This window comes from Anser cygnoides, chromosome 4, assembly GCF_040182565.1.
Source record: "Anser cygnoides isolate HZ-2024a breed goose chromosome 4, Taihu_goose_T2T_genome, whole genome shotgun sequence".
NCBI classification, from domain to species: domain Eukaryota; kingdom Metazoa; phylum Chordata; class Aves; order Anseriformes; family Anatidae; genus Anser; species Anser cygnoides.
In genome coordinates this window covers 52,976,945-53,001,855 of record NC_089876.1, presented here as the reverse complement: position 1 = coordinate 53,001,855, position 24,911 = coordinate 52,976,945, and the positions used below count along the sequence as shown (strand labels likewise).

General features: G+C 35.1%; 1 protein-coding gene and 1 long non-coding RNA gene across 3 annotated transcripts in view; one reads left to right on the top strand and one right to left on the bottom strand.

Annotated features, from left to right (window-relative positions):
• The window catches only part of LOC136790823 (uncharacterized), a 21,956-nt gene extending 1,724 nt beyond the window's left edge, over positions 1-20,232 (top strand). The window contains exons 2-3 of the long non-coding RNA XR_010831523.1: positions 14,030-14,141; positions 19,767-20,232. This is a non-coding gene — a long non-coding RNA (uncharacterized lncRNA). The remainder of the gene's footprint in view (positions 1-14,029; positions 14,142-19,766) is intronic.
• Positions 169-24,911, bottom strand: ANXA10 (annexin A10). Of its 2 annotated transcripts, XM_066996768.1 has the most exons (12): positions 24,550-24,911; positions 14,543-14,627; positions 12,641-12,735; positions 10,366-10,479; positions 9,055-9,145; positions 8,362-8,441; positions 5,786-5,839; positions 5,573-5,666; positions 4,042-4,137; positions 3,335-3,393; positions 1,104-1,226; positions 169-294 (listed from the first exon to the last, which is right to left on the bottom strand). In XM_066996768.1, exons 1-12 carry the CDS (start codon positions 24,565-24,567, stop codon positions 226-228), a joined length of 978 nt encoding a protein of 325 aa, XP_066852869.1. In that variant the 5' UTR covers positions 24,568-24,911; the 3' UTR covers positions 169-225. The 2 variants fall into 2 exon arrangements, with proteins under 2 accessions (XP_066852869.1, XP_066852868.1); XM_066996767.1 differs by lacking the exon at positions 169-294 and having other exon boundaries at positions 912-1,226.

Sequence of the window (24,911 nt, the reverse complement as noted above, 5' to 3'; positions counted from 1 at the left end):
ATAGTAACAGAAATATTAGGCAGAAATAGAGAGAAAGCTGTGTTCCTGACAATGTTTGTTTACATATTTTTTCCGGCTCAAGAAAGATTTAAAATTAACAAATGTATAGCACTGATTTTTCTATTATATTGTGTAGATTAAGTATCTCTTACAGTGTGTTGTGTACAGCTTCAATTTCCATTTAAAATAGATTTATACAGCCTTCAAAATCCATCATCTTCTTCATTAATAGTCTTCAGCATCACCAGCACAGATAGCAAGTAAAGCACTCTCATAGTGCCCTGAAGCAAAATGCTGCAAGAGAAAAAATTCTGACTGTACTTATTTTTTCTTCTGTTTGTGTGTGACCAAGACTAGAGTGAAGTGTGACAAAGACTAGAGTGAAGTTATAATGTTTTCTAAAATATTACAGTGTTTTTATAAGGATTCCGGGCCAAGATTTTTTAATTTCACATAACTCAGGCTTTGGTTGCTTGGGCACCTACAAGCAATCCACCTTTGAAAAGTCCAATCAATTCAGTTTAATGCTTCTCAAGTTCAATACCAAAAAATCACGAGCAACTTCTTACAGCTACTGCACATCTTACAATTGGAGTTTAGCAACAAGGAAAATGCAAAGCATCTTAGCAAGAGTCATTTTTGTACAATTCAGCAGTCTGAAAAGGTATGATTTACGGTATGAAGCAAGAGTACAAGAGGAAAAGTTTTTCTGAAGGACGACACCTGAACTCCCAGGATAAGACCAGAAAAGGATAACAACAGTCTGGTATTAGTGTAACCTTGCAGGACAGTGCAAAAGAAGATGGTATCGATTAGTGTAAGAAACCTTTCATGCAAGATATTCCTCAGAATATCCTGCCCTGTTTTATTTCCCCCTCTTGCTACTGGGGAGGGTGAGAGTGAGTTGAGAATCCACTGCTTATTTGCCAAGGTCAGCCTGAGGCACTGAAAAGATGTGTTAAGGATATGAAACATTACTTTTATTTATTTATTTATTTATTTAAATCTATCGTAGTGAATAGAGATTAACCCTCAGTACTTTTCCAGCAGGGCTCTGCACACGCTGCCTGTGCTGAATATATGCAAAGTGTGTAAAAACTTACTTTAATATCATGAAAGAGTGACTTGCCATATTTCTCTTTGTATCGTTGGCGTATATTCATCAAGTCAATTTCACTCCTGGCAATGAGAATCCTTATGACTGTCTTATTGTGGAATCCAAACTCCTGAAAAGAAAAGAAGATGTGAGGAAACTTGGCAATTGGACAGTATGTGTTTGCCTATCTGTACATGATAATACAAATTTTTAATGCATAAGCTGATGAATTAGACCACCCATAAAAATATTCTAGATTTTAGAGTTTAGGCTTTGAAAGGTTTTGTTCTACAGAGTTCACATGCATGAATAATAGAATTCATATTAGTGAATAACAGAGATTCCCCACATATAAGTGTGTCTTAACTATGCACTGAACCTCTTAAAAAGAAAAAACATGAACTTTAGCCAGTTGTCATAGGTAATAGGTTTTGTAGTTAGCTGTTGTGACTTCATTATGGAGTTCAGTCAACCTATATTAAAGCCAATAATCTGTTTCACAACAGCTGCTCCCCAGTGTGAATTCAGTGAGATTTTTTAACCACTGATTTAGAACTTAGCTTGTATTCAGCTGTGTTATATTTTAATTGTTTCTAAACAAATTTTCACGTTGTGGTCATATGGAGAATGGAGACATCTAGTGGCAATAAAAGTAATCAAAATTAATTTGTGGGTCCTGTTTACCAATTTAGATTGTGTAGAGCCAAATGGGTACTTTTATTGTCTAGCTATTCATATTGAAATCTTGTTCCCCAAAAGGCAAGTAATAAGTGATGTTAAAATAGCTGTGTATGGAAAATTTGATACACACTTGCTGGATAGATTAAAATCTTTCCTATAAACCACTACGGACTATGATTTCAAGCATTAGAATCCTGTGTGGGTTTTTTTTATGTTGTACTGTAATGGATGTGTAAAAAGCTTTTGGTGTAATCTGGGCATAGCTTGAAATTTGAAATTTGAAATTCTTGCATTTCTTCCAAGAATTATCCATGTTCATTAAAAAAGTTTGTGAAAACAGAGAAAGATACTAATTAAAACAAGATGCAGATGTTTATTCTTAGTCCTTCAAAACTTTTTCAAGTTATCTGAATGCATTACACACATTATCTGAATATAATACTGAAGAAAACTATCTGCATGATATTTTTTAAATTTTAAAATGAGATTTTAATCTGAAAAGTAGTCTTGATACAGGACCTTTGAGAAACATTACTTTTTCTGTTAGCTGGTATTTCCTGGTACTTTTGGCAACACTTCTTGGCATGTGCCAGAATCCTCTTTTGATCACTCAAAATACAGCCTCTTCCTCTCTGCCTGCAGGATTTTCCTTGGTTCTTTGCTGCCACAGGTCTGATCAAAAGAGCTGACAGCAGTAGCAGCAGCATCTGGAAGAGGGTACTTGGGGCCCTGTTGAAATGTTGCTCAATAGTTTTGCTCGATGGTACTGGCTTGAATCCCATCTTTGCCATCCATGTTCTAAAATGATTCGTAACATTTTACCCATGGCCTGTTTTTACCACCGTCGTCTGAAGATAATATTTAAAAGACTATGCTTAAAAGGTTACATTTTATTTTTTTTATATAACATAATGTCTCATTATTTCCACTAATGACTGCCTCATTATTTTCACTGATGAATGAAAACCAAATGGAAATATCTTCAGTGACCTCTTGTAGGAATTGTTTGTAGGTGTTTCTTTGCATTGGCCTACGTTTCATCTTGGCACTCATTTTGTTTAGTGTGTTAGTACTTACACACAAAGATAGAAGAATCTGCATGTATACATAGAGGCCCACAAGAAAATATGGCAATTTGTTTTCTTGTAACAGTAATTTGTAATTTAGTTACTTGTGATACTTATTAAATCTCTAGAGCCAAAAATAGCATAGTATGAAAAGTGCATATCCAGTTCTGCACAGCAGGTGGAGATACAGTCCAGAGAAAATAAAAGCTTTCAGTTAAAAACAAAAAAAAAAAAAGAAGAAAAGAAAAAGGCATTTACCACACATATCTTTGTAAAAAAATCTAAATATTTAACCTACTACTGTTACTGTTAAATCCTAACTGTTGTGTAGGCACTACTGCTACGAAATTTATCTAGGTACCAAAAGTTTTAAAACACACGATCACACTGTAAAGATTGAACAGATTGATTTGTAAGTATTTGTTTAAGAGTAAACAAGCAAACAAAAAATAGGGAAGCTGCTCTTTATCATACATGGAAGACTACTTACGTGAATTGCATTGTAAAGCCTATAAGCAAAGTAGGAAGGCTTGTCACGAACACAGAGAACTAGGAGAGAAATTACAACAGGTAAATATAAGATTATTATAAAATCATTTCTGTTGGCCTGGGTAGTGCTACCTATGACTCAGCTTAAACTTATGCTACCAGTTTTCACAAACATGATTACATTTATCGGTTAAGTCAAAGTCTGGTACTTATTTTGCATGGGTACTCATTACTTTTGCGTAGGAGGGCTTATTAAATACCAGTGGATACTCTCATATGATATTGGCATAGAAATATTATGAACCTTATTCTATAAATGCAAAACAAAGGCACATAAAGCTTAATGCTTGTTTGTATACCAGTGAAACTCCTGACAAATTTCACCAATGATTTAATGTATGTGCAATCAGTTGCTAATGCATCTATCGTCGATCACACAAAATTTATTATCATATCAAGAACAGTTATTAGTTCTGCTCAGTCAGAATCTCGTGCTGCATATACACATTTTTAGTTTTACACAAATATGGAACAGTAATTCTGTTCAAATACCCTTTTCTAATTATCTCTGAAACTTCTAATTACACAGCATAGGAGAGTAAAGTGGAGAAAAACATCAGAAAAAGAAAAGTGTTGTTCTATCTAATATGTCATATTAGATATTTATTAAGAGATTACTGCTATTATAAAATAATATTTTTATGTTACCTATTGCAACCAGCAATTCTTGAAAGTATCCATCATAACATTCATTAATGGCATCTACCAAGTCTTGCCCAGAAATATTTTGGAACTCCTGAAAAACTTGGGGAAAAAATCTTCCTTTATTATTGTTCATTAACAGCGATCAACTTCCCTTTTTTCCTCCTTCACCCCAGTATTATAACTCTTGACTTTATTTTTTTTTCTCCATTTATTTTCAATGTTTCATTAAGTTTATATACCCCAAGTAAGGCAATCTAAATGAGTAGCCTGAAACCTGGCTTCCAGGACACTCTCTCCTTAGATTTTCCAGATAGGTTTAAAATGAATGCACACCAAACCCTATTTTTCAACAGGGAGCTCTATTAAATTCTCTACCAACCTGTGCTTACGAAACTTGTAAGAATTTTGTGTCAGTAAGATATCTTCCATGCTCATCTTGGCTAAAACTGGCCAAAGGTCCAAAGATTATGAGAAGCACATGATATATAGAACTTGTCAGTATCCAGACATGTACACTCTTTGGATAATGCAAGCACGTGGACTTACAGATACAAATATACAGGGTGTGCGTACATGAGCTTTAGGAGAGCAGGAGAACTTTCAGCTCACTGCCCACTACAGAACTTAAGGAGAACTACATCTCATAGTCTTCAAATCTCTTGGACACAGAGCATAGCCAGATGTGTTATGTTGCATTAATACCACCATCACCAGCCTTACAGAAGTCACGATAGAGGAATTCTTTGTTTGCTCCATGACAGCAAAGTAGTTCTAAGCTGCTGTTGTAAGCTGGCATAAGAAATAGGGCTAGGTGCACAACGACAAACTTGTCACCAAGCGGACTTTTTTCCATTGCAGAGCAAAAGACATCTCAAACTTGTCACCAAACAGATGTCTCTTTTCTATAATGGAAGTTTTTTTCAATCTGTAATTTTGTCTGACTATATAGTTTTAAATAAAATTTCCCAGTATGTTCCTGTGTTTGTGTATCCTCATTATGAGAGCAGATGTGGATCTTGCAAGTTCACCCATCAAAAACTTCTTCGAAACTTCTGTGGAAATGCTTCAACACTGCAATGTGTTTTGACATACAAACATTTTTTGAGAATACTCCGACTGGCTCTCCCGAGGTGGGTCTCCCAAAGTGTTCTCACTCATAGCTAAGAGCTACTTAGGAAAAACAAGAAAAATAGATAGAAAAAATCTGCCTCCTCATGCTGTGTTGTTTGCACAGAGTGCAGCCCTAGCCTATTGTCTTTCTTTGGCCATGCATTCTTGTCTCTTTTATTAGGCATTCTGATGTCTATCTGTTGTATCTACAGCTGTCTGCAGGCATCAGGAAAGTTCCATTTTGCATTACTTCCAAAATCCCATTAACGTCAGTGGGATTCTGAGAGCTCCAAGAGCTCAAACTTAGGTTTCAGGCTAGTACTCTGCTGCACACTGAGCTTCCTGGTATGTAAACCATGCTTTTATTAGCAAGTCAGATTTTTCCTTTCCACTGTATGTTCAAGCAGCTGAACTGCTGGATTACCCATCCACAACTGCTGGTAACTCTTGTTGCAGAGAATCATTTGCAGTATGTTTTTGTGTTCGCCTGTTTTCCGCTGACATGCTTCCCATAGAATCTATTATGCCAGAAAAAATGAAAAAATGCAGAAGATTTTAAGTCAGTCCTAAATCACTTTTCAACATTTGCATTTGTTCTTTTTTTATGTTTGAGAAGCCCACATGTGACTGTATTTACCATTGCATCCTGAGCAGCTGAAGAAGGATCTGCATATCCTTCCATCCTTGTTCCCTGAGGAAAAAAAAAATAAATCATTTTATTCAAAAGTTTAATCCTAAATGTAGGAAGATGATGTTTTCTCTATATGATGCTGTGATGTGATTCTTGAGATACCACACACAGATTTTTACACTGTCAGTGTATTAAAGAGTTGAATTTGCAACCATAGAAAATATCTTCAAGTTGTTATTTTATGTCTTCATTTCTTGTAAGCAGAGGAACTCCGGAATGACAGTCTTATGAGAGGAAAAAAACGTGGAAGTGGATAAACTGTCCCCATAAATATCCCATTTTTAGTTTGATTTTAAGTAAGACTTTACCTTACTACCCCCATGCCAGTGCTATGAATGTTACATTGCTTACAATAATATGTAACTGCGAGGGGAAAACAAGTATAAAAGTAGCATTTGCCATTCACTGCTTATTTCTTATCAATAGGCATATTGCCAGAAGAAGAATTTCTCAGTTTTTTTCTCCCTGCACAAACTGTAGGAGCAAACACATCAAATAATGGCAATTTTTGTCTGCTTATAATAATTGTCTAAGTAAGAATAGGAAATTGTTTGACAACTCGTAGAATGACTGATTTGTAGTTCTTTCCTGTTAAAAATGTTAATTTGTATTTTAATGAAATTGTAATAATTTCACACAACAAAGAGTGGAATTCCTAGTAACGGGATAAATTACTTGAAGGAAATCATGCCGGAATGACTGCATGAAGTTACATACATGCAGGGAAAAAAGACAGGCAAGTGAACAATAACATAAGAGAAATATTACCCTACATGAGTCAAATGCCCACTTTCCCCAGTAACATTTAATAGTGACTACTCTTGGCATAGTTTTGCTGGAGAATCCCATAATATGTGTAATTATTTTTTAAATTATAGAAAATGATCATATTTCAATTCATACCCAAAGAGAATTAGAATTAAAATCTTCTCTTTGTATCATGCAATAATTTAAATTAACCTGAAATTGTAACTCTGTTAATTTGTTTAGGAAGAACTGACTATTCCAGAACCATTTCCTTCTGGAGGATTTTGCTGCAATACACTGACTGATGGCTGATTTCTGTAAATTCTAATGTGCCTCAGTGTGGATATCAGAACTGTAATTACGACACTATAGCAGTTGAGTCGTTTGCTCTCTACGTGTGAAGCATATTGACTTCTGTTTGCAATTAGATGTGTGTGTCATCAGTCCCAGGATTTAACAGAAATCAAAGCAACGGGCTTTGGAAAGAAAACAATGCATTGGAAAAGTTGCTATAGAATAATCTTTAAGTTGGATAGTACTAGAATGAAAAAGGATATTCTTCACTGAAAATATCACTGACTTTTAATATAAGACCATATCCAGACATGGATGAGTCAATTAATAAATATAAAATACACAGTATAGGTTAGTAAAGCTGTAATTTCCTGCAACTGTTCCTTATCTTGAAACAAATAACCATTAGATCTTATTTACAAAGTTGCCGATATCAGGCCTCTTCATGAATATCTGTGGTTTAACAAAGACTAATAATTTAGTCTGAGATAATTTATTTTAAATTTATTCTCTTGACAAGTAAAAATTTCCCATGGTTTTAGTAAAGGTGAGAAGTGAGGTTGCCTAATCTGTAGCTCTTCGTTTTTTAAGCATGGAAGACTTTTCATTATTAGAGGGAAAAGTACTCCAATGTTAGAAAATATTGCCTGTTTTTAGCTTCTACCTTTGAAACATCAGCTTTTTATCTCTGTACCTCAGTGAAGCCTACTGTCATTTCAAATCTTAGTAAGAAATGTTCTCCCCAAACAGACAAACACATAGAGAAATACAGATATACCTTATGTATGCTGTTATTTGCTGACATTTGTTTTGCCATTATTTGTTTTTCTGGTTTACAATACATTTTAAAGATACTGAGCATGGTGACTTCAATGCGAACAGGAGATCACGATCTCACAAGGATGAACAGCTTTGCAGCATAAAACTGCAAACTGGTAATACCGCAAATGTTGGTGTGTGATAGTGAGAATTCTTGTGCCTGCATGTACACATACTATGTTTTAGTATGTGCAGTAGTACAAAGAACGTAATGTTTAAAACAGGGAACTGCATAATACATTCTTTCATAGGCCAGTGTGGATATATCTCCATTTTTGCAAAATGCCTAGGCTGGATGATGAAACATATTCTGACAACAGAGAAAACAGAGTTTTACTTTCATATACAAAAGAGATTTTCATTTTTAGACTCATTTTGAGATGAGACAGATGGACCAGAAGGTCAGCAGCTGAATATCCAGGGACTTACTAATAAAATATGCTGTTGACTTTTGCCTCCATCTGAAAACCTAAGTCAAAGTCGAAGTAAATGAAGTAATGCCAGTTCTCTTCCTCATCTGCTCTTTCCCCTCTCTTTTTCAGAAGTGTATCCCTGTTGAGCTAACTTGAGCTGCAGTCACTTTAGTATTTAAGGCTTCTCAAATAGTATCAAAAGTTGCTCTGATTTTTAATAAATATGCCATGCTGTTTGTTTTACAGTACCTGAGCAAGGTTCATAAGCGTGTCTCTGAAGTGACCTGAAGTCTCAGAATCGATATCTTGTTGAAGATCGTTATTATATTCTAGGTTAAAACAAAAATGTGTAATCTAAATCAAAAATGAACATGCTCTGAATATTACTAATGAGGATTAGCAAACAAAGGATAAATAAATGGGCTGCAAATACGTGCCCATTTTCTAAGGTGATAATTGCACAAGAACCCATGCAGGCTCCACATGGACCTAACCACAGAGGGGCTCTGCCCTGCCTGGGGGCCTCAGCCACTGCCCTGGCAGCCCTGCCACTGCTGCTGCTGTCTGATGGTGGGATACTGGGAAACGCCCCCTCAGAGAAGGTGAGTTCAGATTTCAGCCTGAGAAAGCACTTTCTGAGAAAAACTGTTCGTGTGCTTCTTTTGAAAAAGTGTGCCCAAAGTTTCTGAAAATCTCCAAATGTGGCTGCCAGGTATTTCAAACGCAATAGGCAGCAATGAATCTCAAAAATACTGTGTCATATTTTGAATTTTAAACATTTTGCTTTACCTTTTAAAATATAGTTATGAGGAGGGAGAGGGAAGAAGGGAACCAGTTAGCATTGAAAAGTCATTCTTGTAGTTCAGTTCCGTCCCTCATGCTAATATATCCAGGCTAATACACATATTACAGCTGCTACTGTACACTTGTAAAATACGTTACGCATTAAGTAGGCTTCTTTCATCTGGAATATCTCCATATTTGATCTTGAGGCTAATATGTCAATTAGACAGTTTTCTTCTGTGTCTACTCCCTATGTAGAAAGACGTAAATATGAAAAGATCTCATTAGAAACCACAGCTTTCAGAAAACAGCAATGCATATATTAGATGTAATAAAAGAATAGCAGTTTCTGCTGGAGCAGGGTATGGTACACCTCTGCAAGCTCTACCTTTTTAAATAGAAATTGACTTTAAATTAATAGTAGAACCTTGTACTGCAAATATACTCCTACTTACTCTGAATTTCAGCACGTATGCTAATAAGTAAGTGGGGAAGGAAGCAAGGCTATTGTTGACAGAAACATAATGGGAAGAATTTTAGAGCTTGAGTAAGAATTCAGGATTTGCTGAAAGAAATCGGATGCAAAGACTGAGCATACATGCGCAGCAAGTGTTCAGGCAAGCTGAAGTGAGTATGAACACCAGTACTGTGTGGTGCTTCTGTCTTTAAGGAACACTGGCTCAGATCCTGGGAAGAAAAGGATTATTTATTTTTATTTTTATTTTTATTTTTATTTTTATTTTTATTTTTATTTTTATTTTTATTTTTATTTTTATTTATTTTTATTTTTATTTTTATTTTTATTTTTATTTTTATTTTTATTTTTATTTTTATTTTTATTTTTATTTTTATTTTTATTTTTTATTTTTATTTTTATTTTTATTTTTATTTTTATTTTTTCTTGAAAATGTGCAATCGGTTCAGTTTGAGTGGAGTGATCATTGCTTTGTCACAGGGTAGTTTTAAGTGTTTATTTAAATACACGCTTTGCCAAGGAAGTATTGGTCTCTTCAGAGGTAAAGCCTTAGTTTATGGCACTGGGGCCAGGACATGGGATAAAACTGGTGGGTGCTGCTACCTTGTCCTTTCCCAAAATACCCACCCAAATAAAATACAGGAACCTCTATGTGGAATAATTTCATAGCCAGTATTTAATGCAGCTATTCAAATGAATTTTGTAAGTAACATACAAGAACGCTTGCAAGATCAGGGCCTTATATTTCCCCGTAAAACTATATCTTCAGTTACCCAGTTTACCACAGGTGTATTTGTTGCATGACTAGGATATAATTTTTGCTGTTTTCAGCATACCAATAAATAAACTTCCCCTAGCTCTCATATCCTAGTGTACTGTGAAGTACCTTTCCAGCTGTTTATCAACCATTTAAATATATAAAACATCAATTAAACTTATGTTCAGTAATATAATTGGTGACCATGTGTCTGAGTAATTCTTAATTAGAGATGTACCTTCAAGGCATGCCAGAGCTCATGGGCATCATAGGAGGCAGGTGGATACATCAGGCCAACCATGACTTCTTTGAAGTGATGAGAGAGATTCTCTTTTAGGTCTGTTATCAAATCCTTGAAAAGAAAAAAAATGCATTAACAGGATTATTTCAACAGTCACACTTCACAAAGACAGCTTAAAAATATTAGCACTTTTCTTTGTAAATGAATGAACTGTCCAAGACAAATGAAGGTGAACTGTCTGAGATGAATTCTAGAGAAAATTATGTAACAAAAATCTTTTTAAAAATAGTTCCTACTCCTTTTAGTACATGTGAGATGGCAGTAGACACACAAGCAAGGAGACCATACAGGCTGGTTGATTTTTGCTTTATTAGAATACAGAAGAAAATTCAGGGGTTAAAGTGCAACTACTATTTAATGGCTTGGAAACCTGAGTACCGCAGTAGAGCATCTGCAGCTTCCCTTGGCATAGTCCCTGTGTGAATCTGTGGGAGCTAAGCCCATGGAAGTCAAATCCCATAACATGCAGGCGGTTTCTTTTACTTTTTTTCTGGGTTATTCACTATGTGACTAATTTAAGAAATCATCCTTATTGCTCCCTGTGCATAAAAATATCTGCTTTGGATTACTTACTGAAAGGTTCTGTGCTTCAATTTATGTATATATTATATTCAAAATGAATTCACAACTTCTGGCAGATGCTGGATAAATAAAAAGGAAGCTGTCCTCCTCCCCCAGCTGTGTCTCAGTACTCACTTGCCAGTAAGTTGACTAATGGATGAGAGTTTCCTTCCCACTGTCCCCTTTCCCAGTAGCATCCTTCAAAACACTGAGAATGACAAAAGCCTGACTATTATACAATTGCTGATTCTGATTAAGAGGAACCTTATGCAGTTTTTTCTCTTTTCCTTTTTTTTTTTTTTAATTTTAATTTTTATTTTTTCCCACTGGGCAGCTCTCAGATAGGCTCTGACCTAAGTCTGAAATTAAAGGAGTATCAGAAATGGTTCCTATGATATAAACTGTTGTTGTACAGGTGTGTACATTGGTTTTGATATATATCTGTGTGTTATGAAATTAGTAGCTAGAGTAGCAGTGAAGGAGGATGCTTACACATTAAAAATTGGATTTATGATGAAGAAACACAGAGTCTTCACTGAATGCACATTAGATGCATTTGAGAACCACTAACTCACACATGGAATAGAAATTAATTCATTAAGATATTTCACTTATGACAACATGCCTGTGGGAAAATGGGTTCATAATACAAATGGGTACTAATTAAAAAGTACCCCTGCAATCAGAACTAAGGAAAGTTAAGTATAAAAAATAAGAAAAGACAACTCTAATTTGTCATGATCAATATTTCCTAATTGTTTTTGCTGAATTTTAAAGGCTGTGTATGTCTGAATCATGGAGCTGGTTCTGTTTTTTTTACAAGGTATATTCTGTAGTCAGTGATAATCTTTTAGTTACCGATAGTAGATCTGGAAATGGGATCAAGGTATCTATCTCTTTTTGTACATTTGAGAACTTGCATTGTTCTTCTGATGGGCTTTTTGTATGTTTTAATAACACAAACCTTTAACTGTTCAGTAGTCCAAACATTAAAAAAGACCTTGTTTTAAATATGATAAATTTAGATACAATACATTAAAAATTTTGAAACACCTTTCAAAGAATCATAGATTTAACATTAAGTGGCTCAGACAAGTACTATGCTTACTGTCTGGGTAGGGTTGCATGGTGTAAGGTCTGAGAATGTCTGTGCTTGAGTTGAGAACACTAATCAGTGAGTGCGTAAAAATCCAGCTCCCTGTAACTGGTGGTATGGTGGTTTTTTGGTGTTTCAACCCAAATAGAATATTCTTTTATTATGTTTCTAAAGACTTGGAAAAAGTATTGCAGAAAATATGTTCTCCCCACAACATGTTATGTTTCCCCCAAACCAGAGGAAGGATTAAGTCTTTCCAAAAATTCTTGCTTGGTCATCAAAGGAACAGAATGAGCTATAGAAGGAACTTTGCGTGTCCTTTTTTTTTTTTATTTATTTATTTTTTCCTAATTGTGTGGCAGAAATTCTGCTGTATAAATGACATTTTGAAAACTTCAGAGGTAGTGATAGTTAGGGAAGGGGAACTGTGTGCCAGTCTGTTGGCGCCAGCCAGCTGTCCGCCAGGTTTTTGACTCCAGTGACTGACCTGAGAGAAGGACTGACCGACTGCACTGGAGACAGAAGTAAGGAAAGTACAGAGTGGATCTGTCATACCCTGCCATACATGTCTCTGTATGCCTCAGCAATCATAAGCCGCTGTGAATTGCAGCGCTGCGTTAGGATGTCAATCAACACATCTTTTTCACAACCTGAAAGAGAAACATGACACAGACTCTAAATTAACAAAGTGTTATTTACTTAGGCTTGTGATTGTTCATGTTTTGTTCAAAAACATTAACCTAATTTCTTGAAAAAAATAGACCAACAGATTAATATCCCACTGGTATTTACCAAATCAATGATATTTGCTTTGCTTATGTACCTTTCACTTGCTGGCATAATACCAGCAAATAGTGGAGTCTATGTTATTACGAGATGCATCACCATCTCTCTCAAGCAAAATGGATTTGAAAGCATCAATAAAACAGATAACAGCTTTCATCTGTTCAGAACTAGGCATATGAGAAGAATTTGTGGCTGAGCCTGGGAAGTCATACTTTTATGCCCTCTTGATATTGATTAAATTGTCATTTCAGGATTAGGGACCTCTTCAATGGGAATGACAAATTCAGACCATTTGTTGAAAAACTGGAAGATATGTTCAGAGGAACTATAAAAGATAAATGATGAAGTTTTAAGGAATATTTTATTTTAAAAATCAATTTCTGAGTGCATTTTGTTGAATGTTGCCTATGCTTTTTTTGCTTGGTCACTATACCTTAGAGCTAAACTTTCATAACTCATCAGTATTAGCTGCTTAGGAAAAGAAGATAATGATTAACATATTCTGAAAATTATTTTGTCATTTTATTATGAATATTTAAATGCCTAAATAACTTCGCTCGTTTTTGTAATACCACTGGTATCAGTGGAATAACGTGACTAATCCTCCTTACAAGAATGAATGTTGTATGCAAAACCTGGGGCCAAAGGTGTCAGTGCCTGTAAAGACTATGGAGACTTAAACTATTATAAGCTGAACATCATATTTTGCCAGTTCTCTTTGAAACTAGAACTTTGTTCTATGTACTTTGCTAGGTAAATTAAAGTAGGGTTAGTGCATATGTATTTACAATAGGAAATGACGAGAATCATCTTTATACTGTCATGTTAGCAACATTGCATTAAAAGTGCTATTTGAAGTCTAGCAAAATGTTTAAATAAAACTTCACCTGTAGTGAACTTAATCAAAAAAAGCTAATTCTTGTTGTTCTTAGTAATATCCATTACAGCGTTTCATTAGTCATCGAGACTGAATTCTCCACTTTTCCTTTAAACAAACTGCAAACAGAATGCAGGATTTGGTGCTGTACAACCTTGTGAAAATCCTGAGAGATATAAAAATTGTGATACATGCAAAATCTTAATTTGAGGAAAATGTTTCACATGATAGTGCAAAAAAAAATCTTTCAGATCCTCAGCAATACCAACTTTGTTCAACAGGAAACCAGAAAAAATCAGAGGAAAGGAACAGAGGAAAATGCAGAGGAATAGCAGTGAAAAACACTTCTTTTTCATCCATAGACTGAAAGCAAAAATTGCTCCAGAGGAAAAGGTAGTCAATACTTTAAAAATGTCTTCTCCATTTATTTTTATTTCTTGATTACTACTATTTAAAAGATATAACAGTTTCTGTTAATAGCTAATTGTTGAAGTTACAATTAAAAATTTCTGATTTTGTCATTCACTGTAGTGACATAACATAAAATTCTATTTTTCTGAAGGAAAGCATTCACTACTATAAGTGTTGGTATATGTTTTAGTTTAATCTTAATCATATCTGAGTTCCTGCAAACACATAACTTATTTGGACAGCACCAGTGAGTCTTACTGTGATACCTTTTGAGAATCAACACATATGTGGTGATGCTTTTAATACTCTGAGTATATATACATATATATATATTTGCCTTATTCTGAAATAACAGATGTGTTAGAATCAGTCAAGATACTTACTAATTCCCTGTAGGGCTCCTCCTAGCACCTGAGCATCCATAATAGGGTTAAAATTTGGAGCAGGAAAAATTGTTCCTTGTGTCTGCTAAAGGAGAAAGAAGCCTTTAGTTGAGGTGTTTTACATCTTTAACTGAATATATAATTCTGGTAAAAACCAACAATCATAAGGTTAAACAGTCTTTGCTTTATGTGGAAGAGTATGCTAAGTTTTAAATTTATGAAATGGAATTTGCAGTAAACCCTAGGAAGGCTGTATAAGTTAGGCCTGAAAAATAAGGTTTTAATATAACTAATGTATTTTTCTCAATAAGATGTAACAGCAATGTTGTCTTTCTCTATTTCCTAAACTTTTTCTGAAAATATTCTTTCATCTTTCAAAGTTAATTTGTGATATCCCTGATAGTCTTCAATATCTATTTCTCTTGATACTTCTAATTTGAAAGGACTAATGAGAAAATAATGAATGAGATGTTATGAGATGTTAGGTTGCTTAAAAAGCTAATAATTTTTTAAAGAAATTATGTTACTGCTAAGTGTGAGATATCTTTCTGGTTTGCCACGTAGAAGGCAACACCATTTTTCTAGTTGCTTTTTAACTGATTAAATTATCCTCAGTTCATTCTCAGTGATACTTTGTTTCATACATTCTTATTCTTTTTATGAAATTCATGAATAGTAAATGGAACTGATGTACTCATTTTGATAGAATCACAGATCTAGGAGTATACAGAGGAAAATAACTGAGGTTGAAAGCTGCTTAGCTCTGTCCCTCGGTTAACCTCGTTAGTTCCTCTGAGGACACTACCTGCCTTTTCAGACTTACCCGGTATGAAGATTATCTTTTATGATGATTCCTGTTCTCAGTCAGTACACCTGATTAAAATAACCCTTTTAACATGAAATTTCCATGTCAGTGGAGAGTGGGATATAATTTACAAATGCAAATGGTATTTCTATACAAATACCTAGAATTGGGAGGAACACTAATTACTTTAATTAATTTTTCTTTTTTTTGTTTGCTCTTCATACACTTGAAAGCCTTTTGTATATGGTGCCTTCAATGACATACACATACTGGTTTTGTGTATGGCCACTAATGACGTGCTTTCCTGGCTTGCAATTTTAGCAAAGGAATTAAAAAGCAACAAGCAAGAAGTAGGTATGTTTGAAGAGAAGGAAGATAACATATTTTGATCTGTTTGATGATTACTTCAAACCTACCAAGCAAAAGTAGAGGCAAACAAATTGTCAGTGGCTAAGTGAGGAAAAGAATGTATGGTCAGAAATTTAAGATTTTTAAAGGAGTTACTTTACACACAAAAAAGAAAGTACTTGCTGACAGAAATATCTTTCTGCAGTTTGGTCATCATTTTAGGTACAAGGCCCTACTTTTATAACTGAACATAAAATACATACTACCATTTTACTCATTAAAAACTATCAGGAAAAATATGAGAGAAAATTCTTTGCAGATAGGGAGAGAAACACTGACCATAGAGATGACAATGAGACCATGCCAATTTTTATTAGGTGATACATAATGTACCTAAACTGAATTGCGGACTCACCCACAAGCCATCTTCCACCCCATCTTCCCCTTTCAATGTGGGAATTGTCTGTGTGTCCTGAGCCTCACTGGTCATGTAATATATCTGTTGGTTATGATTAGCCTCAGCAATTAAGTGAGTATTTATGTCCTCGTGACTTCCTATTTTCTTTTAGTACACATGCTCTTCAGATGTTGTCCACCAGAAGTCTCTGAGGCACGTGCCACTGGCAGCAGTGTGGAATTTGAGTTCTGTTTGGCCAGAATGGTACATGAGGTGCTAGTTGTGGTGATTATTTCTCCCCTTTCCTTGCTAGCATGCCAAATAGTGCAGAGCATCAAAGACTGCTGTTCCAGGAGACACAAATGCATGAACTCTGTGGCTGATAGTAAGGTAGCTGGACAAGCCACCCTGAAGCTTACTGATAAACAAAATCACTATGGAAAGAAGTGCTGCTGGAAGATACTGTTAGAATGCAGGATCAAAAATGTATATTGATGTATGCTCTGAGATAGGAAAATGAAATTTAACTTTCTGCCTCTGTAATTCATGCCTTTCAAAATGTCTGAGCTACTAAAATAGCTCATCAATCTTGAGAGGAAAAACAAAATAAGTCCAAAACCAAACTGTTATCAAATATTATGTTAGGGTTGCCAAAACAGAAAATGTTTTGATGGGAATAATAATAGAGAATGATAGGATGTAAATGGATCTTGAGTTACACATACAAGACTTAAAGACTTTTAGGATAGACTTTAAACCAAAGATAGAAAGTGTAAGCATATCTGGCATTCAGTTTAGTGCTCTATGAACCTGTCACAGCCCTTGCTGGTCAGAAGGATGGTGGGGAGAGAAAATCTTGGGGATGTACGTATTTAATCAAATTGAATTTAAAGTAGCAATGCTAGCTCTTCATCTCTGCAACAGCTGTGAACAGGTTTAATTCCCAGAAGTATTAGTTATCTCTAAGTATTTCCTTTCACAATTTCAGGTTTGTGGTTTCACAAAGTGAACCACTAAGTCACTTTTAGTCTTTTCAGCACTTACGATATTTGCACTAGAATCACAAATAATTAACTAAATGAATGCTTTAACTGTGGATTCCTGCATAGTCCTTGGAACTAAAATTTTGAATATGTATCTTTATTCATGAATCAGTCAAAAACAAAAAGGCCTTACATGAATGAGTATTTGCAAGAATATAATGAAGGGATTCATCATAGCAAAAGCAAAACCAGTTTTGAATACACAGATTTGCAGACTCGTAAGTTTTTGACCAAAGAAATCAACACAGCTCTTGCAATTTATCTTTCAGGCAAAATAATGGATACTTGAATGGGCTCAGTTCCCTTGTGGCTCAGTGGAGCTGCTGAATGCTTCTTTTAGAAAGTATTCACCACCTCATTGCTTTAGGTTCACCATCAGCAGATAAAACATGATCTAGTAAACTCCCTAGATTAGATCTAGCAAGGATCTAATTAATGACATAATGCTTTTAAATAGAATCAAATTAAATATGAAGGTTCCCTTTGAGGGGAAGAACCTTCATCCTTGTATTTACTTTTAAACAAATTAAAATTGAATTAAATTTTTCCTGTAGCATACACATAGTAATTGGCTTTGTCATTCATCCCCCACAAGACATTTGTGCCAGTGTTATTTTTGATGAGGATTTCCAATGTCCCTTGGATTTGGATCTTCTGAGTGGTTTCTCAGCAGACTCAGCACTCTGTCAATATATAAGAGTTCTCTGAAGTGAGCTCTAGGTTTTACATCATATGCACAGGATCCTTGGAAGGAATTTCTGCATTACTAATTGATGTCTCCTTGTTGGCGCAGCTCACAGAGTTACTGCTGCAATGTAACTTTATGAAAATACCCTGCTATTTTGTGGTGTATACCCAATCTAACCTTTAGGAAGATTTATTCTATCACAACCTATGTCAGTTCTATTCTGCAACCACTTTCATAATTTCAGTCTTTGACAAGCCTGTGGAGTTGTTCCTGGTTCATTTTATGCATTTAGTTGCACAACCTTCAGGAGTATATCACTTAATAAACTTGATTCCACCTGTTTTCGTTGAATTTTTGATGTATGGTCACCAACAGGTCAGAGCCAAACCTTTACAGCTAGCTTTGGTGATCTGGGGTCTGAGTTCAATATGTTTCGGCAGTGAGAACCTACCACTTACTGTGTGCTGCAACCATTCGTTTTCTGTCCTGTAGCAAAGAATTCCAGAGATCTGTGTGATATTTACCGTGGAAAGCAGAGCCTAGGAAATTTACTGGCAGACAGTTTAGTAGAGACAGGGATTGCTTCTTCAACCATACAGACCTGTCTGTGCCTCTCTGAAGTAAATCCCGCACAGACCATCTGTACCCTTTTCAGAGAGGACAGGGCATAGCACAGTACTGCAGAGGCGATAGTGGCAGTACTATCCTGTGGGGACAAGATGCTACGTGACAGGTGAGAAGGTAAAAAAAAAAAAATCTTGCTTTGAAAGCAACACAGAAATCCAAGAGGTTGCTTTTCTGAGAAACTGACTCTTCTAATGTCCTCTGGTGCAGTGTTATGGGGAAAGTGTAAACATGGAAGAGATAGTGCAGCTTTAAGTTGTTGAGCAAGACTGAATGATCGCAGTAATCTGCACTAAGAGAGAAGCCAGGAGGTTGTGGCAGGCACTGTGTTTTGTAAAGGTTTGCTACAATCTTGTAGTTGTTTAGAAGTGCATGTAGTTACAACATTCTTTCGCTCAACTTTCCTGAATAAAATGAAAAAATACACCAAAACAGTGATCACTGTTGGGAAAGCTGGGGCTCTATTCCCATAGTCTAGGGCCCAGGACGCAAAATTGTACTTCCCAGCTAAGTTATTATCCAAGGTTTGCATGTCTAAATGTGCCTAGGAAACACATGTATAGCTGCAGTGTTCATCACTGCACAAACTGAAAGGGCAGATCAATAGAAGCATTTGGTTACTGGATGAAATTAGTACAGATTGAATGTTGTTCAGAGAGCAGGCAACCACAGGGCAGTAAATTGTCCATTTCCATTACCTTTGGTTAGAGAATTTCTACGGTCCTGTTTTGCAGTAGGCCATTTTTAGGGTTGATTAAACACCTGAGTGTAATTGCATGTGCTGCTGTTTTACTTCAGTCATTTTTATTGAAGTCAGCTGTGACTGACCAATAAACCCCTGTAATGGAAGAAGGCTCAGTAGAGATAGGTATGAGTGATGTGCTTATGAAGCTCAGTGTTTGTGGCAGAGAGTGTTAGGGACTGGTAATAGGAATCATGGGGGTATTGAACAGTGCAGTGCAATTGCTGTATTTTGCTAAATGTTACTTCCATTTGTATTGTTTTCAGTATATTTTGTGTGACTCCAAATTAAAACTCCTGTGTAACATCAATTATCATTGAATAGGTAGGTTGATATTAAATGTTGTACTCTCCACGTGTGGAATATCTGAAAAAAGATGGTCGGAGGCTGTTGGACTCTGACAGAAAGTTTTGAGTCTATGGCCATTTCTGTTATGTTTGCACGTCTCTTTTTTCTGCAACTTCTGAAAAGCACAGGGAAATTAATAATATGATCTCATTATTTTTCTTCTGTATACCTTAAGATGGTCACTACAGGGATGTTGAGTTTTTCTCACTTAATGCTTATTTTTTAAAAGGTACTTAATTCTTCCAAATGTCCATGAGAAGATCCTGAACATCTAGTGAAACTTATCTGAAAGAGAGAAGTCTACCTACATACAGAAGAAATAAACCTTAAATGCCCTCCAGTGAATGAAATGTCCAACAGGATTCAGAGTAATTCAAGCAACAGCTCCCCATCGATCAGGATGAATTATTAGGAGGGACATAGCACTGGTACCATCATCAGATTCCAGCAGCTTTGAGGCGGCAATCACATTACAATAACTCCTTCTGCAGATTAGTTGAAAATATTTTACAGGAGCAGAGAGCACATCATAAATCAAATGAATAAAAATCACTACAGCTCCCTCTGCAAAACAGAAAACATGAGGTGGCAACTACTGTGAGACAGAGCATCAAGAATTACTATGGCTGATCACCTAAAAAACAAGACAAACCAAAACAAATAAATAATCTGTGCTTTTATCAGAAGCCATCCTAGATAGAAACAAGGTAAAAAACTACTGATGTGCCCAGCAAGAGCAGTATTAACCCTCAACAAAAATCACTACAAAGCATGTTGTGGACCTTGAGCACTGGGTTGTTATAAAGACAAAAGAATTCAGAGGCGAACAGGATCAGCTGAACGGTGGATTAAGACACACACACACACAAAAGGCTATGATTATGCTGATAACACCTTTCCTTTTCTTAAAAAATAGTTTGACAAAGGTGTTATTGTTTATAATTCAGCACTTCTAAGTTATAATCTATAATGCTAAAAACTAGATTCTAGCTTTTCATCTGCAGAATAAATTTGTTTTGTTAAAAGTAGGCTCTTCCCAAGTTAAACTTTTCCGGTCATTACTCTAATGTTAATTCAGCTTCAATCTGCTGAAATTGGCTTTATCAGTGAAATTTTAGACGTGGAAAATCTAGTAAAATACACAAATGCTCTTATATGTCCTTAATCATTAAGCTGTTTCTAGATTCAAACCAGATATTAAGGAATCTAGGACTATTTCCATTATCTTGAAGGAATGCAGACCAGGATCTTAGTGCTTTCTCCAGCTCTGGGTTTAATATATCTGAGTTTCTCTCTGTAGGAAAATCCCAGTTTAATTATGTATTTGTAACCAGCTACTGTATACTTAAACTAAAGTTCAAGGAAGTATTATGTCTCCAGACTAAAACCAAGTATGCTATGTGGCTGCTGTCTTCAAATAAAAGTGACTCAGAGGTTCACTGGAGTACAAAAGAACTCATTAACATAGGTGCTGAAATACAAAACTGCTAAAGTCAGGAAAGAGGGCAAAACGTGGGACATAGAAAAAAAAAAAGATCTAAAATTCATGCTCACACTAACTTTGTAATACTGAATTTCACACTTAAAATTAATATTATGTTGTTATTTCCTGTGAACAAAAATTGTATTTCATGGCAAAGTTCAATCTGCAGCAGTGAAAGTTGTATTGCAGTTTTCATGGTGATGTCAAAGGAGAAGTTAGAGGTACTTTCACTGAATTTGATTTCTCTAAATACAATGCTCTGGACTCACCCACACAAGTATCTATAGAAACAGAGATTTATTTCCATAAAGGTGGTCCTGCTGGGACCTCCAGTTTATACATATCTGTGTTTGCTTGAACATGTGCGTTTAACTCTTGAAAAGAACTGATTCCAAAACAGCAATGCTAACAGAACAGGTTTCTGTGGAGATAATGGAATGAATAATAATGAAGGTAGAGACTAGAAAGGGTCTATACAATTTTTGATAAATCTGAAAAACCGTACTTGCACTCTACCTTCCTTCTGTACAAATGCAAGGAAGTTACAACTTTTCCTGACCAAAGCCATAAGCAGTTCAACAAAAGTATCTGTAAAAGCTGAGGCTGCTTTTATCAATTTACGATATGTAAAGTTCTAGCAATTCAGTCTTGTGATGGAAAAAGCAATCTGAAGTATGAACAACCTTCTGATAATATTTGTTCTGTAAGTCATTCTGCTGATAACAAACAATCAAAGTCAGATTCCTTAGTCTGAAAGTTTCCCATAAGGAATATCAACTAAAATAAAATGCTTGCTTTAATAGCTAACTACATGTTATGTGATAGCTATACTTTTGCAAAGATATCCTCTGTGTGCAACTTTATTATTAAAAAAAATGTTCACGAGTAATTTCAGTTCATTGTGAGAGTTTATTGTATATTTTATACTTCATTTGAATAATATATGAGACAGTAATGGGAGAGAAACATTTAAACGTAGAAAATTCAGTCTTTGTCCAAATTCTTCCATCTTTCCCTGTATGTGTATTTCAGAGGGGGTACAGATGTCTTCTTATCTAGTTGTTGGTAGTTTTACCTCTGTACGTACTGTGGGAAGCCATTTCCTGTATGTAATCTCTGCTAATGAAGTTGCACAGTGTTGCTGAATCTGTCAGAACTACTGCTGTGAATAATTTCTACATCTCATTCTTAATCTTGGTTGGCTCCATCCTATCCAGTTGTTTTTACATAACATATGCAAATACTAATATTTACAACATAAAACATAAAGAAGATAATCTTAAAGAATATACTAAATTTTGAAAAAAACCACAACACAACACAAAATTATTCCTTTTTCATGTTACTTACAGTTCTTAATCAATAGTATATTAATCTATTGAGATTTCTTCAAAATTACATTTAGATCTAAAGCATGCTCTTAAGACTTGTCCTCAGTCTAAGGTTGTGTTTAATGAGTAGGCAAGAAATTAATGTGACTCATAACTCCATCCTATGTGAGTCCTGCTTTCTTGCTTGTGATTTGTTAGTGCTCTTAGAAGAGTGATTTTCTGCTGTTTTGTTGCTGAGTCCCATGGGAGAAAAGTGCAATTGCTCCATAATGGACTCTATATTGAGGAACCAGCAGACATCCAGGAGAGGATGTCTGCATGTGCTCCACATTATATCTGCCCATTCTTTCTCCTCAGCAGGGAAGTCTGCTCCACTGGTTAGGAGCCACTGAGCTAGTTCATACAAGCCTCCTTTAATTTATCTCCCTTACCAGCCATGGAGGAAATGAAATTAAAGAGTAAAAATTTACCCAGCCTGAGAATCCACTAAGATATTTTTTCAGAGAAAGTCAGTAATCAGATCTTGATGTCTTTCATGAGGCAGAGTTGTACTACACTGTCTGCATTTGCTTGCCTGCTCTTTTACTTCTATAGTTGAGAAAAACAAAGGGCTAATCTTTACATGTTTTAAAGGAGAGGGAATGGAGAGACAATATTCACACCAACATTTAATTTGCAGTATTTTGGTGCAATTGAGAGGCTCAAGTTAGGATCTAAAGCCCCCTCTGCTTAAGTCAGTCTTAGGGGCTGATTAATGCAGAATGATTACATTAAATGAAGCCTAAAATAGCTGGCATAATCATCTCCCTCAGTGAAGAATCAATATGTAATCTGTCAGGTTTTTCTGATAATGCTACCAAACTAGTGCAATATTGTTACCTTACAAATATAATTTACTAATTTTAATGACTTAAAATTGAAATAATTTGTCCTGTAAGTTCTTATAATTTACTACCCTTAATACCAGGCAACATATCACTTGAAGATGCAGTGTCAATGATTTAAATACAATTGGTCTTGGTAAATCAGTAGATGAAAAGAAACTGAACTTTTTGAGTTCTCCAACTGAAATGCATCTACTAGGTTTATTAGGTGGAGTAGTTCTTGTCTTACTTTTGTTATCAGGAAGAGGTTAGTTGTTATTAATTAAAAGAAAATAGGAAATTAAGAAAATCCCATTTCAGTTATTAACTGGTCTAGTAAAGAGTGTAAGATCCCAAAGAAAACCAGACACATAGGTAAAAGCCATTCAAGATCTAGTTCTCTAGGAAAAAAAAATTATATATATATAATGTTATAGGAAGAAATATTTTACTGATGAGATTGGAACAATTAGTGCAATTATGCTTTCAGACAAAGTAAGTAACAAAAAACTTGTCTACTCTTTAAAGAATTCTACATTGATCCATAAGTTTATTGGGAATGCACATGCAAAACACCTTTAAGAGGAATGACTCATTATTCCTATTAGTAATTAATTAAAGTACATGAAAATCCTTAGTGAACATAATTATCAGTTTGCCAGGTGCAGAAAGCAGTTTCATATTTTGCTGTCGCAAAATAATAACTAATAGTGGTTTTCAGAATGGGGAATTAAAATTGCACTATGAACTTTCATTTTCTTGAAGAGATCATATGGAAGCATCTAGTATATTTCTACAATTTATTAGTTAGGAACAATAATCAATAACTTTTCCTGTGTTATAGTGCTTTTAGAGGTACCACTTTTTAGTTTAAAATATTTTTCACAATGTGAACAAAAACAAATGTTTGTGAGTGATAAAAGTATATAGTTACTTTAGGCAGTTATGCAGACTGTGAAAATAGAAACCCACCAAAATACTGGTGGTTTTATACACCATATAGTTGTATCATTTGAACAACTCATATTTTAATGTTTAATACGATTTGGTGGTAGTATGCAACTTTGTGTCTCGTTCAACAGCTTAGTGCAAGTAAAGAACACCCACAAACTCACAAACAGGTAGCAGGAACTGATAATTCTGTAATCTTTACACTTCATTTCAGACACTTCATATATACTGTCAGTAACCCCAGAATTAGACATAAATCTCAAATAAATTAACTTCACATGAGATTAATTTCTACCAGTGTAGGGAAATGGGTCTCAACACGTGTCAACAATTCAGAAGCAATGAAGAATTTAGAGATTTCAGAGAATAGATCATTATACTCACATAATCTCCACAATACATTTTGATGCAAGTCTTCAAGTTCTGTTGAGATCAAAACAGTAACTTTCCTAAAATAGATCTAACTGCTTAGTGAACTAGATTGTAATAGTTAACTCTTATTCTGTTTTAGAGAATTGAGAGAAACCATCCAATCACATTGACACCAAGTACCAAGGTTACAATGGAGTAGGAACACTGCTTGGTACTGTACGTCCTCAGGTTTTATAGATTCACTGTATACTTAGGCATTAATCATATGTGAGTAAATACGATTGTAATGTAAGTAAACAGAGTCATTAGCACAACACCCTCTGTTCTGCTGTGTTGATTTTAAAAATCAGAATTCAGCTAGTCACAGAATGAAA

Coding starts and splice junctions, on each gene's coding strand:
- ANXA10 (XM_066996767.1), bottom strand. Junction 12,736..14,542: donor AGGAGCCCTACAGGGAATTA/GTAAGTATCTTG, acceptor TTTCTCTTTCAG/GTTGTGAAAAAGATGTGTTG. Junction 5,840..8,361: donor CGCTTATGAACCTTGCTCAG/GTACTGTAAAAC, acceptor TTTTTTCCTCAG/GGAACAAGGATGGAAGGATA.